Raw genomic sequence first — 15757 nt, 5'->3', positions numbered from 1 at the left:
ACTATGGGGTCAGCAAACCAGTGAGAGAGTGATGTGGCTAGTCATACTGTATCCACAGGCTGTCTCATTCTCCACTTTGTTATTCCATCTGGGCTCCACACTCATGGACGGTGTGTTATCCTTGTTTAAGTGTGTTGTGGAAAATATTAAAAATTGAGAACCTGCCAACTCTCCACGCTCCTCCTTCTCTCATCCTGTCTCCAGCAGGGCTGGACCCACGCTCTTACACTCTAGCTGCCAGCAACTCTCTCCAGCTAGCCCCCCAGCAGAGTCTGGTTTGCTCTTCCCTGAACCACAGCCCCTCTCTGCCATCAGTGGTCCCACATTCCAGTAACCAAATTGAGCCACCAACCTCATGGTTTGATATCACAATTCCCAGTAACCTGGTAAAATCAAAACTCTTAATGCTTATAATTAACCAATCAGATTTATGTATCAGTAAAATTACAATTTACAAAATGCCAATACAATAATTTCAGAGCCAGTTGATAATGGTAAAAGCTTTATCTCAATTATTCTAACCTTATGATATCATAACTCCCTGTGGCTGGTTCCAGCCATGCTGGTTCACATCTGCCTCCATTCTCCTTTCCTTTTCTCTGCACGCTCTCCACCTCTGTAACTCTTTACTCAGCCCCCCTTTTCCCTGTCCAATCACAGGCCCCCTGCTTCCCTAATGTAATTGGACAGGGAAAAACCTGCAACATAAGTGGGTTCCCCATTTCCAGCTAAACCTCTCTATATTTTAACCTCATAATAGAAAGTGCATTTAGTCTCCTAAGAGTCTCCAAGGTCTTAATAGTCAATACTATGCAAGGTTCAGTTTCTTCTGAGACTCAGTTATCTCATAACTGGGAGCCTCTTGTAAATTCCCCAAATTATACAGTGGCACAGAGAACATAATGATTTCAAAATGGAGAAATAGGGGCCTAGCCCAGAAAGATCTGACCAAAGCAAGACTGAAGTCCACCAGGGTGAACACCAAACCCTGTCCTGCATTTGGAGGTCTTGGTGGCTTTATTGGGATTTAAGCAACACTGAGTAGTCATTTCTGCGAGCTCTGTTGCCTGTTACATCTGTGGTTTCTCTCTTGAGCTTGTTTTACTCAGTCATCCTCTGTAGCTTTACCCAGTGTACATCTCACATCCCTGGAATCTCTCATATCCCTGATCTTCACTGCAACATAGGCTCCCTCACAGGAGCCCCAGTTAGGGAATCCTACCATGCTACAGGCCTTAAAGAATGTTTAGAAGCTTGGTGCAAGTCTCCACAACTCCTTACTCTTAAGTTTGCATAGCTTCAAGCCAGTTCTCTGTGACTAGTGTTAATTTCTGCTATTGCTTGATATGTTAGCTTGGTGCAGTTGGACCATCACTGCAGTGACCTCTGGGTCCTCTGTGGCTGAGCCTGAGAAAAGACTTCCTTCATCAGCCTAACTCAAGCAAGATGTCCTGTGGCTTTTTTTTTTTTTTTTTTTTTTTTTTTAGAAACTATCATGTCAAACAAAAGGTTTTCAACTGAGTTTACATATGCTTCATTCTGGAGCTTTGGATGGTGCCATGTCTTGTCCTCCTATCACCTGTTAGTGACTAGTGCAGAGCTCTGGTTTTTCCTTAGTGCCCCTTCCCTCCTTGCAGGCGTTTGAGCCTAGGACCTCGATATGAGAGTTATGTGCTCTACCATTTGAGCTATGCCTCAGCCGAGAGGCACTAACTTCTTTAATAATTATAGCCAGTTTGTCACCGCCTGCACTGTGCTCATTTTCCAGTTTTGTGTAAGCTGTTTAACTCTCACTGAGCTGCATTTTTTTTCATATCTTTGTGCTCCACTTTCTGCTCTGTCTCACTGTAAATCTGGATAACTGTAAAGGACAATAATAACTACGATGCATCCTTAATGTTACCATCTTCAGATTTTCTTTGCCAAATCAATTAATCCATTATTTTTGGATCCAGTTTCATTTAAGTTTTAGATTCCTTGCCAGCATATACTGGGAATAGTTCCTAATAGAGTTTTTGTCTTCCACTGTCCTCCCTTCTATTGGCATCCTAGACTTGCAAATCTATACCAGAACAGCCTATTAATAACATTTGAGAGCTGCTTTCTTGCACAGCCCCTGTGAACACTTCTGCATTCTTTCCACACACTTGTTCTAGGGCCTCTGAGTCACATAGTGTGCGTACCTCACAGAACCACTTTTCTGTAATGGACGCTTTTCTCAACACTCTGCTCAAATATTTGGAGAGAAGCAACATAAATGAGGAATTTATCTTACCAGTTCTGAGGTATGAGGATGCAAGTCCATCATGGTGGATAAGACAGCAGTGAGAGCAGCTCAAGGCTATGGTGTCAGGAACATGAGGCTGCTAGCTTATGTCTCCACAGATCAGGAAGCAGAGAAAGGGGAATGTGGTCCCCTAGCTAAGGGTTTTTAAATGTGCAGGTATAGTATTCAGGGTATAGATAAGACAGTGCTATCTATGCAGATATAGGTTGGCCCACTCACACACAATGTCTCCCTGTAGAGGGAGAGGGGAAGTGGGAACTGAATTAGGAGACTGGTGGAACACTGTTATTATTTAAAGGAAGAATTAAAAATATTGGACTAGCCTATCCTGCTTATATAAGCCCCTAACACAGTGACTTGGAGACTGAGGTTGGGAGGTACAAGTGCAAGGCCAGGGAGGATAAGCTAGTGAGCCCCTGTTCAACATAAAGATGCAAGGGAGGACTGATGAGTTTGTGCACCCCGTTCTCAATTCAAAATCTCTTATACCTTAAAAACAGTGACTAAGTCACGAGGAAGGAAGCCTATTAGCGCTCACTAAGAGAAATGGAGAAGCTAGGAGTGGATGATGGTTCTGTTCTATGCTAATGGAAATCTGAAGGGAAGAGCAGAAATGAGGACCGTTTTCTATGTACTGAGTTGAGAGTGACTTTGCAACATATAAACCCATGTTTTTTCTCTCTCATTTGGATAACAATATCTGAACTAAATAGAATGATCCAGAACATATAAAGGAGTCATAAATCTCTATGGCTATGGTAGTTAAAATCAAGCATGGGCAGGCAAACTTGTGGGCTAATAGCTGAATATATTTCTTTTGATATTTGATACTGTAGATATGTGTGTGGGGGGTTTAGGGGTGAGGCTGGAAAGAGATGAAAATGATATTGGTTGCCTCCAATGAGAGGAAGAGTATATGAGCTTTTGAAAAAATTTCCTGCCTGATAATTCTTTTGTTCTGAGGGAGAAACCATCATAGGAGAGGCCATCACCCACTCCTGTGTACAGCAGGTGGAGATTGGGGAGCTCAGAAGATCAACAAATTATTGGAAAAAATCATCAGGGAATGGGAGGTGATGAGTTAGGGAGGATGGCACTAACCTTACAAACAATCTTTAGTGCTGCAAATCTGTATGCCTAGTTCCTCCTGTGTTCCCAGCAAAACTCAACTGCTTTGACATAGGAGCAGTGAAGATTGGTTATGGCAGGATCTGGGTTCAGTTCTCAACACCTATATAGCAGCTTACAACCCAATGGAAATCTAATTCCCAACAATCTAATACCCTCTTCTGGATCCATGGGCACCATACACACATGTGGTACACAGATATATGTGCAGGCAAACACACACACACACACACACACACACAAACATATATATGTATAAAGAAATCTTTAAAAAGTAAAACAACTATAAAAATAACAATCTTCAAAATGGTTCTGTAGATGTACATTTTATTCTATAATATTAACTTTGCAGTAGTTGCAAGACTACCTATTAATAATAATGACTTAACTCAGATGGCTTAATAACTGAATGCTAAAGATGCTCAAAGTACTAACATGGAAGAATCCATCTAAGTAACAGTTCTTGTGGTGGCATTCTCCTCTTGACTATTATTCAGCCCCATGACCACTTAACACTCAAAAATTTTGCAGGTTTGATGTGTACAAATGTACCCTGGGCACCTAGCCTCACTGAAGTCACACTGAGGGTGGCCCCTCATTTAAATGCCAACATTTCTTTGGAGGACAAGAATGGCATTCTGTGGATTTATAAAGTGACTACTCTAGATGCCATTATAGCTTGCCACTGCCTTTCTTTATACTGTTACTCTTACCTTTCCTGCCTCTTGGATCCAAGTCTTCTCTTCTTTTGCATATTTGTCCAAAATCAGTATTCTGCTTGCAACACCAAGATTGAGTCAACTTACAGACTGAGGAATTTATTGGGACTAAAAGTTTCAGAGGTTTAGTTAGAGTCCATGACCATCATGTCAGGGAATGTGCAAGAAGATAGACAGGAAGGCATATTTGAGTGCAGTATCTGTGAGCTTCCATCCTGGCACACAATCACCAGGCAGAGTGGTGCCAACTAGGAATAGAATGAAATTTTGAAATCTCAAAGCCCACTCCCCCACTCCCAGTGACTCACCTCTTCAAACAAGGCCACACCTCCTAGTCTTTCCCAAACAGTTCCACCAAAAGATGTACCAAGACTCATGAGCCTATGGGTGGGGAGAAGGCGTTTAAATTCTCCTTTGAAAGACACTATGTGAACCTGACTATTCCCAAGCTTGACTTTATATACTGAACCAAAATGTCTATAATCTTCCAGCTCTGGCTGAATATGAAAAAGGAAAGTTATCTCACTAAGACAATTTATGTTCAGGGATGCATGGCTTTTGTTGTGATTAGTACTTTCAGATGAGTAGGAGCTTTTAGACACTGTGCCACAGATGGCATGGATGTGGATTTTCTCTTTACCTTCTTTCTGTTTGGCAATCAACAAAGAGACCTTTCAAGACTAAAGGTCACTGTGGCCCAGATAGTCATACAGTCTGAGAGTATGCAGAGCCCTGGCACAGGATGTTGTTGTTTTATTCAATGCCTTTTTGTTTGTGGGTGTTGGAGGTAGGGTCTTCCACTGTAGCTCAGACTATTCAATAACTCAGTGTGTAGCTCAGACTGTCCTTAGACTCATTGCAATCTTTCTGCCTCAGCTGTGACCGTGCACTACAAGCCACATTGGGCTTCGTGGTGCAGTTTTGCATTTCCAAGTCTTTCTCCACTAGCTTCTGTCAGTAAATGCCTCTCCTGGCATTGGATTTGAAATTCTTCTTATTAAAATAAACTGTAACAGAATAGTGAGTGCCCCACTACCCTTTCTGGAAAGTCTTTGTTAAGGAGACTATTCATACGTACTTGGCGAGCCTGATCAACTTTGAACTCTATCATTGTCATATTGGAAGCTTCGGTTGTCACCTAGAACTTCAATGGACCGTGGAAAGAAAAACAGGTTCTACTTAGATGTTGTGGACAGGTCCTGTCCTCACTTAAGCCCTCAAGTACCAGGAGGTATGGGATAAGTTACTAAAAGGAAACTTCAACACAGATTTAGGTAAACGACTGTAGTTCCTATAGCATGCAAGCTGGAGATTCAAGCCCTGTTTATCTAGTATTCTCCAGGAAACTGGGACTCTTTCTGCACAGCCTATGAGAGACTAAGTAAAGACCAGCAGATCACAAGAGAATGACTTGACACAGTGGATGTCTCGTACAGAAAAGAGGGAGTTTAGCCTTAGAAAGAAGTACTTGCTTTCTTCACAATTAAGCCTAGCACTCCAATATTTACTTGTTTCTAAAGGCTTAAAATTTGGTCACAGGATGCCCTACAGTTTCTGAACAATTTCTTTGTTTCATGGACATGAAGTTCTTAGTTCTTATCTGCAACTTAGGTATGGACACACTGAGTTCTTCATATGCCAGAAGCACTCATCTGCCTTAGACTTGGATGAAGATGGCTTTATTCTTAAACACCTATATCTGACCTAGAGAACACCAGTCCTATAGAATCTAACAGGTCACAGATGGAGATGTTTAGATGTATAGATATTTTCTTAAACAGCTTTTTTCTGGGAATTAAAGTTTAAAATGGAGAGCAGTGTATATATGATATTGTGACTTTGGTATCTTCTTCCAAGCTTCTACTTTGATGATGTGTTTTGCTATCTCCATTACTTGTATTATGTTCTCCTTCAGAGTATGTTTGGTGTCTTGTGGGAGACTGACAAGTCACTGTGGTTAGGTGGGTTTGCTAGAAAATCAAACAGATTGTGTTCTTTTTCTATACTACCATTCATTCACTTGCTTTCCAGCCTAAGTTGCTTAATGATATGGGAAATGTTTGCTATTATGGACTGACTATAATGCTGTTAAAGTGGATTTACACTCAGCCTTCTCTGTTTCCCCTGAAAGCCACCATGATGGAACTCTGTACATTCCCTTATTACAAAAGTTCTTGGACTAGCCACTCGGCCTTCAGAATGATTTTGACTCTGACACATTTTATCAGAGTGTTTGGGCCCTTAATTGTGTGATATGGTTGAAAAACAGTCCCTGTGGTCCCTGGCTTGTTTGTGTCTTATTAGATTTGTTAGAGTATTTCTGTTTTGCCAATAACACCAGCACATTGTTAGCTTTTACATGAAACTTGCCTTGAATCTGGCTGTCTGAACCTCAGTGCTATTCTGGAGTGTTATTATCCCCAATTAACAGAAACCGGATTAGTTCAGACACAAAATATTTGAAACTACCTATATCAGCTGTGGATCGTCTGCCTGTATTTTAAATATTAGCAGAAGAATACTGTTTCATGACTGATGATGTTAAAATATGTTGGTGTGAAGAACAAACCATGTATTGATGCACCTTTTTAATTTTGCACTGTTTCATTGAAAGATATTAATATATTATCTGATATATCATTTCTGCTTTAAAAATAGGACTATAGGTCAGGGCAAGAGGTGTTGAAATTGCACACAGTGATGGATGCACTGCCTGATGGTAGTGATACATTCTCCAAACGTGTCAGGCAATTTTGCCAAATATCAGAGTGTGCTTGCACAAACCTAAGTGGTGTGGATTAGTCTGCTTCTTAATATGATCAAGAGACACAGCAAAAGTGATCTCTCTGAAACTATTGCTTGTGGAAAAGAGCCTATTGTTCTCTAATAAATATTTTTATAAATTGAAAAAATGCACTCTGAAATAATAATTAAAAGCACGGTACAGTATAATGTGAACTAGTAACATCATTATTCATTATCACTATCAACTATTAGACACTAAACAGAATTATACTTGCTATACAACTGAAAGTGCAGAATATTTGTTAATACCAGCAATAGCGCTAACACATGAGGAAGGTCTTATACTAAGAGATCACTACAGCTGCCATGCCACAAGGTTTTAGAAATGTCTACTTCAGGCTGGGAATGATGGTGCATCCCCTTAATCTTCACAGCATAGGCAGGCTGATCTCTGTTGAGTTTGCCAGCTCTCATAGTTGTGAGGTGAGCAAGTCTGAAATCTATAGACTGACTAACCATTAGCTGGAGACCTTGGTAAAATGTGACACTGCAGTTGTAAGACCTCAAAGCAGGCTCAGGCAGAACTGCTATCTGTTGCTGGGATCAAAAGCAACCTGCAGATAAAAAGATTTATATGGAGACGTTCAATTCATTTTCGTTAATGAAGAAAAAAATTAAAGATCATATTCTTAGGTATATTTGGTTTAATTTTGATAAATTCCCAAGAGAAAATTTGATTTATGTTGATCTACTTGTGAGTCTAGCCTGATATTTTTGTAAACTATAAACACTCAAAAAAAAAAAAAACCCAAATCCTTTGTCTCTCTCTTTATTCTCCTAAAGTATGCCAGAATGTTCAATTCTCTCTCTTTACATCTTTGTGAAAACTGTAGTATGTATAAGTTCTAGTAATAATCATAAATGTTTCTGGTACTTCCAGAGATATTAAGGAACTCCAAACATCTTCTGTTGTTGATGTGAACTTCTGTTTTTGGCAGTTGACTGTTGGGATGGCCCAGATGGAGAGCCAGTGGTCCACCATGGTTATACTCTCACTTCAAAAATTCTCTTCAGAGATGTTGTGGAGACCATCAACAAGCATGCATTCGTGAAGAATGAGTAAGTAGAGAAACACCTGGGAGCCAAGCTCCCTCACCTAGGACCTAGCCCTGTGGAGACCCCTAGCCAGGAGCTGCACTCCTTCCTTACACCCTCCAGCTTCACTCCTACTGCCGCAGCTCTCTTCCAGCTCCCAGCAACGATTAGATGCAAGTACTATGGCTTCCAAGTTTATGAATTCTTATGATCCACTCATTTCTTAATACCATGGTCTCTCATCCTGTCATTTTGAAAATATCTTTGCAAAGAATGACTTTTAAACTTCTAAACTCATAAAGCTTGAAAACAAGCTATTATACATAATCGTTTGTTATCTTTTGAGACTTTAGTTTTTATGTGTATGAGTGTTCTACCTGAATGTATATCTGTGTGCTATGTTCACGAAGTGCCTGTGGAGGTCACAAAAGGGCTTGGGATCCCCTGGGACTGAAATTATAGATAATTCTTAGGCTCCTTGTAGGTGCTGGGAATTGAACCCCAGTCCTTTGAGAAAACACCCAGGGCTCTTATCTGCTGAGCCATCTTTCCCACCCCATAACAGTTTTATGACACTGCATCATAATATAATAAAATGCTGAATGTTAGACACTTCAGGATACATAAGACATCTAACACATGGATTTATCCTTTCTATGACTTCACTGCCTTCTCTTAATTCTCATTTCTCCTTTGGCTCATACTCTACACTGATGCTATAGTTCCTTTCTGAAACACAAATGCTGCTGTAATTCTTGTTCTAGCATTTTTTCTAAAGTGTCCACAGCACCCAGGATGTCTTCATGTCCTTCCTTTGTGGCTTCTTCCCTCTCTTCCAGTATCATCCTCTTCTGTCATTGCTCTGCAGAAACATAGCATCTGCTAACAATGCCCATCCTTCCCTTCTACCTTCTCCAACAAGCCTGGAGCTTTTATAACTTCCAACCTAGTGTGCTAGTATCCTCTCCAGATACCCCTTCCACAATGCCAATCACCTGCTTCGTTTTTATACAACAAATTTATTTAAGCACTGCCCTACTGGGAAGCCTATCTTGACCCACAATTGACGAATCTCCCCTTTCTTGATACTTAGCTGTCTGAACATATATCTGTCATAGCATGTAGGACCATGATAAAAAAGGTTGGTAACTTGCCTTCTTATATAGATATGAGATGGTAAACTTATTGAAAATGTGGCACTGTATTTCAGTAATCATTGATTTCTGGTCTACTTAGCAAGTTCCATAAATATACTAAGCATACAAGAAAGGATTTTTAAATTAAAGAAGCAAAATAAAATTATGATTGCAAATACTATTTTAGAAACTACTGGCCTTTAAAATTTCTAATATTTTGGTCTTATTAATTAAGCATGAGATTGAATTGCCCTTCAAATAAGCTATTCCTGCTACATAGCAAATTTAGTTTCTGGCATCTTTTATGTGGAAGTATTTAGTGCTAAATTAAGCCTTCCAAACTCTGATACTCTGATTTTTATGACTCTTACATGCTAGCATTTTGCATTCTATAAAATAGTACCACCCCATACCCCAGAGGATCATCTGGTGCCTGTAATATTGACTTCATGTTTAAGTGCCTGTACTGGCTAGTTTTGTGTCAACTTACCACAGGCTGGAGTTATCACAGAGAAAGGAGCTTCAGTTGGGGAAATGCCTCCATGAGATCCAGCTATAAGGCATTTTCTCAATTAGTGATCAAGTGGGGAGGTCCCCTTGTGGGTGGTGCCATCTCTGGGCTGGTAGTCTTGGTTCTATAAAAGAGCAGGCTGAACAAGCCAGGGGAGGCAAGCCAGTAAAGAACATCCCTCCATGGCCTCTGCATTAGCTCCTGCTTCCTGACCTGCTTGATTTCCAGTCCTGACTTCCTTGGTGATGAACAGCAATGTGGAAGTGTAAGCTGAATAAACCCTTTCCTCCCCAACTTGCTTCTTGGTCATGATGTTTTGTCCAGGAATAGAAACCCTGCTCTTAGAAAAAAATGCGCTATAGGGGCTGGAGAGATTGTTCTGAGTGTTAAGAGCACTTGGTTTTCCTGCAGGCGACCTGAGCTTGGTTCCCAGCACCTACACCATTTAGCTTGCAACCAATTTTAATTCTAGGTTCAATGGCATCTGATACTCTCTTCTTGCCTCACTGGGCAATAGGAGGTCACCTGTATTCAGGTGAAGCACTCATACACATAAAATAGTGGTAAATGCAACTGTAAAGTAGGAAACACTTTAAATGAGAATATTATGTACTTGTTTAGGACATTAACAAATTTTGGCCCTTTTATTTTCCTCCTCATTTCAATTTCTCCTTTTTATCAAGGCCTTTTAACTCTGGCACTGTGAACATTTGGGGGCAAGATCCTATGTGGCAGAGGGCCATCTTGTGTATTCTAGGGCATTTGGTAGCTTCTCCAGCTTCACCAGATACAACATATCTAAATTGTGCCCACCAAAAGAGGCCTTCAGACATTGACCAATGTCCCTTGGTAAAATGAGGCTCAAAATCCCTTCTTGTTGAGACCAGCTTTCTGCTTGGCAGCACGAGACACTCATGAACTCTTTATATGGGAGTTGAGAATTTGAAATGTGGGAGCCCAACCAGCAGGCAGACCACAGTCAGAAAGGCAAGACACCTTTCTGTGACCTCAGCATCGAGTGTTGCAATTCAAGCAGAATTTAATTCAAAGATCATGGGCCATCTTGTGGAGCTTGTGCTTGCCCAAAGAAATCTTTATTTTCCCCTTTACACTATTGTATTAGGTAATTCAAATATTGGTTTGTGTATTTTGAAAGAAAACTAAGTTTTGGGTTTTTTGGTTTTTTTTTTTTTTTTTTTGGATTTGGTTTGCTGTTTGTTTCATGCTTTGGCTGCTAACCTCTCAGCATGTGGTCGGTTTTGGGAACCACCTTACATTTTCTGTACTGAAACTTGTGTGTTGCTATAGAGTGGATAGTTGGTTTTGTTTTTTTTTTTTTAAGACATTTATATGTGTGGGTATGTGGAGGTCTATACTGCACATGTGGGTGTTAGAGGACAGCCAACAGGAATCCCTTCCTTGCTTCCACATGTGGGTGCCAGGGGTCAGGTCCAGGTCATCAGGCCAGGCAGCAGCTGCCTTTACTGGCTGAGGCTGACCCATCTCACTGAGACAGGTTTTTTTGTTTTTTGTTTTTTAACTGAAAGCTGGTGTTCAGTTTTATAAAAATAATTTGGAGGAGACCTGACAATTGATACTTAATGATACTAAAACAAACTTGCATCACACTATTTTTCCCCCTTAGTTCTCAAGCGTAAGCAACTGCCTCTTTGATGTGTTTATACTTGTGAATAAATTTAAAAAAAAAATGACCTTGTGGATTTTCTCTCCTTAAGCTTCAGATTTCATGCACACACACACATACACACACACACTCACACGCACACACACACGTGCACGTATTATATCCCTCACTTCTTGCTTGATACTAAACTAAGCCATCCTGCAGCATTGTGCCTGGCAATGTATATTTGCTTTGAGGAGCTTTTTCTTCAGTGCATGCTTACTCTTTCTCCTTTTAGCATTATTTATTTTGAGTATTGTCCATTCAGTTTCCCGGGAATTGAATGATGCAATGAGTACAGTTTCTATTTCCAGGCTTCCAAGATCCCTGTGCACTGTCGCCATTGACCGCCCTTGGCTTTGTTGCTGTTCCCTCAGGTTCCCGGTTATCCTGTCCATTGAGAACCACTGCAGCATTCAGCAGCAGAGGAAGATTGCTCAGTACCTGAAAGGTATATTGCAGGACAAACTGGACCTGTCTTCTGTAGACACCGGAGAGTGCAGGCAGCTTCCAAGCCCTCAGAGTCTGAAAGGCAAAATCCTAGTGAAGGTAACTACTTACGGGGTTACAGCCCAAACATTAAAACAGTAATGATCAACCTACCTCTTCCTCCTTGTTGACGAAAAAAGAAAGTTTAAAAGGGAAATAATTAGAATCCATACGTGTGAAGGGTATCTGTCCATGCATCTTATGTTAATGTAGAGGCACCCCTTCAGAGGCAAGTTACTGCTGACTGCATGTGATGGATTTGTTTTTGTGGCTGTTCATGCTGTGCAAGCTATTTTAAGTCTGGGGGAGTTCACACAGAGAGCTGTGCATGGGAAAGTGAGTGCAAGAGAGGAGAAAGCTCTCTGACTCCATGCATGAGGCCTTCTGTTCTGATTCTTTTCTTCTATTTCAAGCTCCAATAACTGTCTGTCAGAAGGGGAAAAAAATCTTCATGGTTGATCGGTCTTGGTTATGTGTGTGAGAAAGCATTCTGCTTAAACAGAAACATGAGCCCAGACATAATGCCCCTCAGGACTTGTGTATTTGAGAGGAGAGGGGATGAGCTGAATGGCTTGTCATCGCAGATGTTCTAAGGGAGGAAACTTACTGCAGTGAATATCATTAATGCAAACGGTGGCCAGAATGACAGCTCCTTGAGATCTTCGCCTTCATGATTTCGCTTATCTCCAGTGAGTGTTTTCTTTGGACTAAAATCTTGGTTAGATAAAGAACAGAGCAGTAGACAAGGCTTCTTAGAAAGGATATACATGATGGAGGAGAGGCAAGGTCAAGGAAAGAGCCCACCACAGTATGAAACTTTTGGAAAGATAATGAAATCTTCAGAATCAGTTGAAACCTGATCTTTTTTCTACCAATTAAATTAGAAGTATCCATCCAGAGTCCATCAGAGAGGTGCTGGCAGGCTCTTATGTAAATGCATGGTGGAAAAAAAAAACATCTCAATAACATGACAGGTAATATTAAAATCAACTTGCCCAAGTCTGGCTAGAGGTAACTGCTGTGCTAAAAACTGGTTTCTGCATACAAAATCAAAGTGTTATCTTTGTAATATTGTGAATACTCCATATTCCTTACTCAACAGTCAGGAAATTAAATGTAGACTCAGACAGTTTGATTATTATCTTTCCTTTTGGCTGGCCACAGTGGCACACACTTGGGAGGCAGAGATAGGCGGATTTCTGTGGGTGTGAGGCCAGTCTGGCCTGCACAGTGTATTCCAGGCCATGTCTCATTTTTTCCCCGCTTTTGGATAGTGGAGATCATGATGGATATTCAGTGTGCAGTTATTGAACACTTTCTCTAACACTAGAACATGGCCATTTAGTACAGATTGTCCTAGGGCTTAAGGGCACCAGAATGAATGCTACAGATGGAAGGTCTGAGGCAGTCTTTGGAAGGATTGGCAGCAGTATGGGCTACAGGTAGCCCAGATGCATCAGAGATCTGTGCACTATCAGTAAGGTTTCTTAGACGTTAAGGAAATGGCTGGGCATGGTGAAACTTGTCTGTAATCCCAGTGTTCAGGAGGCAGAGGCAGTAAGACTATGACTTTGAAGGTAGCCTGTACTTTTTTCTGTCTGGAAAAAAAAAAGAAATGAATAAATAAATTGATAAAACTTAAAAATAAGATTGCTTGATGTGTTCCAGCAGCTTACCATTAAAAAAAAAAAAAAAAAGGAATACTGCTCTGGTAGGAAAATAGTCAACATCCCAAAGGCAGCATGGAATGCGTACTTACTTCTTACTTCTCAGAAGGCTAAGACATTGACCCACTAGAAATGTAGAGTTATATCTACAAGGGATGTGCGTGCGTGCGTGTGCGTGTGTGCGTGTGTGTGTGTGTGTGTGTGTGTGTGTTCCTGAACAATAAGCACAAAGTTGCTATTGAGCAAATATCACATATTTAGCAGCTTACTTCCAATTGCCATTGCTAAATGTAGCAGATGTTCTATGCCCTGAGATTCCTATTCCTATTTAATGATTTACTTATTTTTATTTCATGCACACTGGTGTTTGGCCTACTTGTATGTCTGTGTGAGAGTGCTGGATCCCTTGTAGCTAAAACTGTAGAGAGTTGTAAGCTGTTAAAAGGGTGCTGGGAGTTGAACCCAGGTCCCCTGGAAAAGCAGTTAGTGTTCTTAACTGCTGAGCCATCTCTCCAGCCCCCTGAGGTTACTGTTGCCCTGGGCCACCTATGGTTTGAAGTTGAAAAGGATCTGGTAATGTTTCCATATTACATGATGAATTAACCCAACGCTAGAGCATAAGTGAAGTAACATGCAGACCTGGGTTCACCTTCACTTATATCTACTCAAACTAAAGTTGTTTATATCATACAAGATTTCACCTTATTTTATTCTTTTTTACGTTTTCATTTGCTTTTACATTTATACCCTCACTTTTTCATGACATTATATTATTATTATCATTATTATTTTTATGTCTTGACCACAGTTTCCCCTCTTCCTCTCCCCCTCGTCCCTCCCCTACCACCTCCCCTCTGCCTGCCTCCTATTATCTCATCTGATCCTTCTCCATTTCTCTTCAGAAAAGGGCAAGCCTCCCATGGACATCAACCAAACATGGTATAGCAAGTTGCAGTAAGACTAGGCACCTCTCCTCATTAGGTCTGGACAAGACAGCTCAGTAGGAGGAAAGGGGTCCCAGAAGAGTCAGAGACAGCCCTTGATCTCACTCTTAGGAGTCCCACATGAAGACCAAGCAACACAACTGCAATAAATATGCAGAGACCCTAGGTCAGTCCCGTGCAGGCTCCCTATTTGTCTGTTTAGTCTCTGTGAGCCTCTAATACCTGCCCCTAACTCCTAGAACTTTTCCATCTCTAATCCATGCAGTTGTATACCCATTCTATCTTTCTCTTAAAATAAAAAGGCAAGGCGCTAGTGGCACACTTTTAAACTCTGCACTCAGGAGACAGAGACAGGCAGATCTCTATGAGTACAAGGCCAGCCAGGTCTACATAGTGAGTTCCGTGCCAGGTGTAAGTAGAGACCCTGTCTCAACACACACACACACACACACACACCATAGGGGGTGTGTGTGCATAAAACAGAAACAAAATAGAGAAGCAAAAGAGTAATAAGACAAAAACAAGCAAACCAAAATATACAAGGAGATCAATATTAAACAAAAAAAATCTACAAATTCCTTTGAGTTCACTTTGTGTTGACCAACTATATTAATATACACCTAGTGAGACTCCACTGGGAGCTGGGGGAATTCTTTTCATTTGCAGATAGCTTCTTAGAGGTGGGAGCCAGTGTCCAGTTCTCCCTCTCAACGTTAGGACCTGGTGCAGCCAACTTCAGAGTAACTTCTTACAGTAGATGGTAATGAACACAGAAACCCATATTTGGATAGAGTGCCCTGAGATTTTGTAGCATTCAGTCGTAGATGGAATGTGTTCATCCAACCTCTCCCAGTGGGGCTCAGGGATCTATGTTGAAGAGATGGAAAGACTCTAAGAGCCAGAGGTAATGGATGACTCCAAGGAGACAGTGGCTTCCACACACCACAGGGTGATGCACATTGGCCTCACAGAGACTGATAGCACACACAGAACCTGTACAGGTTCAATCCAGAAAGGCTCCTAATTTTATTTTTTAACTCTTTCCATGGGCAACTCTGTTAATATAACATGTTAAAGCAAGCAATGCTTTTAGCAAGGCATGGCATTGCATGCTTGCAATCCCAGTACTTGGGTGGCTAAGGCAGGAAGGTTACATGTTCAAAACCTGCTCAGGCTACAAAGAGCAAGGCTGTGTCTCAAAAAGAAAGGCAAAGCAACAATGTCGTTCTGAAGTGCTTTTCTTTCTGCCTGAGTAAAGGATCTTTGAGAGCTAGGAGTATGGAAAAGCTGGCCGAAAATATAGGAGTCAGTGTGCAGCCTCTTTAAAAACATTTGAAAAGGAATGATGAGCT

The 15757-nt window shown here is 41.0% G+C and overlaps 1 protein-coding gene across 25 annotated transcripts in view; it reads left to right on the top strand.

Annotated features, from left to right (window-relative positions):
- The window catches only part of Plch1 (phospholipase C, eta 1), a 203305-nt gene that overhangs the window by 147027 nt on the left and 40521 nt on the right, over window positions 1–15757 (top strand). For all 25 annotated transcript variants that reach the window (XM_030252633.1, XM_017319600.2, XM_017319601.2 and 22 more), the window contains 2 exons: window positions 7878–7998; window positions 11683–11854. In XM_030252633.1, coding sequence (XP_030108493.1) covers window positions 7878–7998; window positions 11683–11854 — 293 coding nt within the window. The remainder of the gene's footprint in view (window positions 1–7877; window positions 7999–11682; window positions 11855–15757) is intronic.

This window comes from Mus musculus, chromosome 3 (genome assembly GCF_000001635.26).
Source record: "Mus musculus strain C57BL/6J chromosome 3, GRCm38.p6 C57BL/6J".
NCBI lineage: Eukaryota > Metazoa > Chordata > Mammalia > Rodentia > Muridae > Mus > Mus musculus.
Note: the sequence above shows the minus strand (reverse complement) of the source record. Positions and strands in the feature narration are given on the sequence as shown.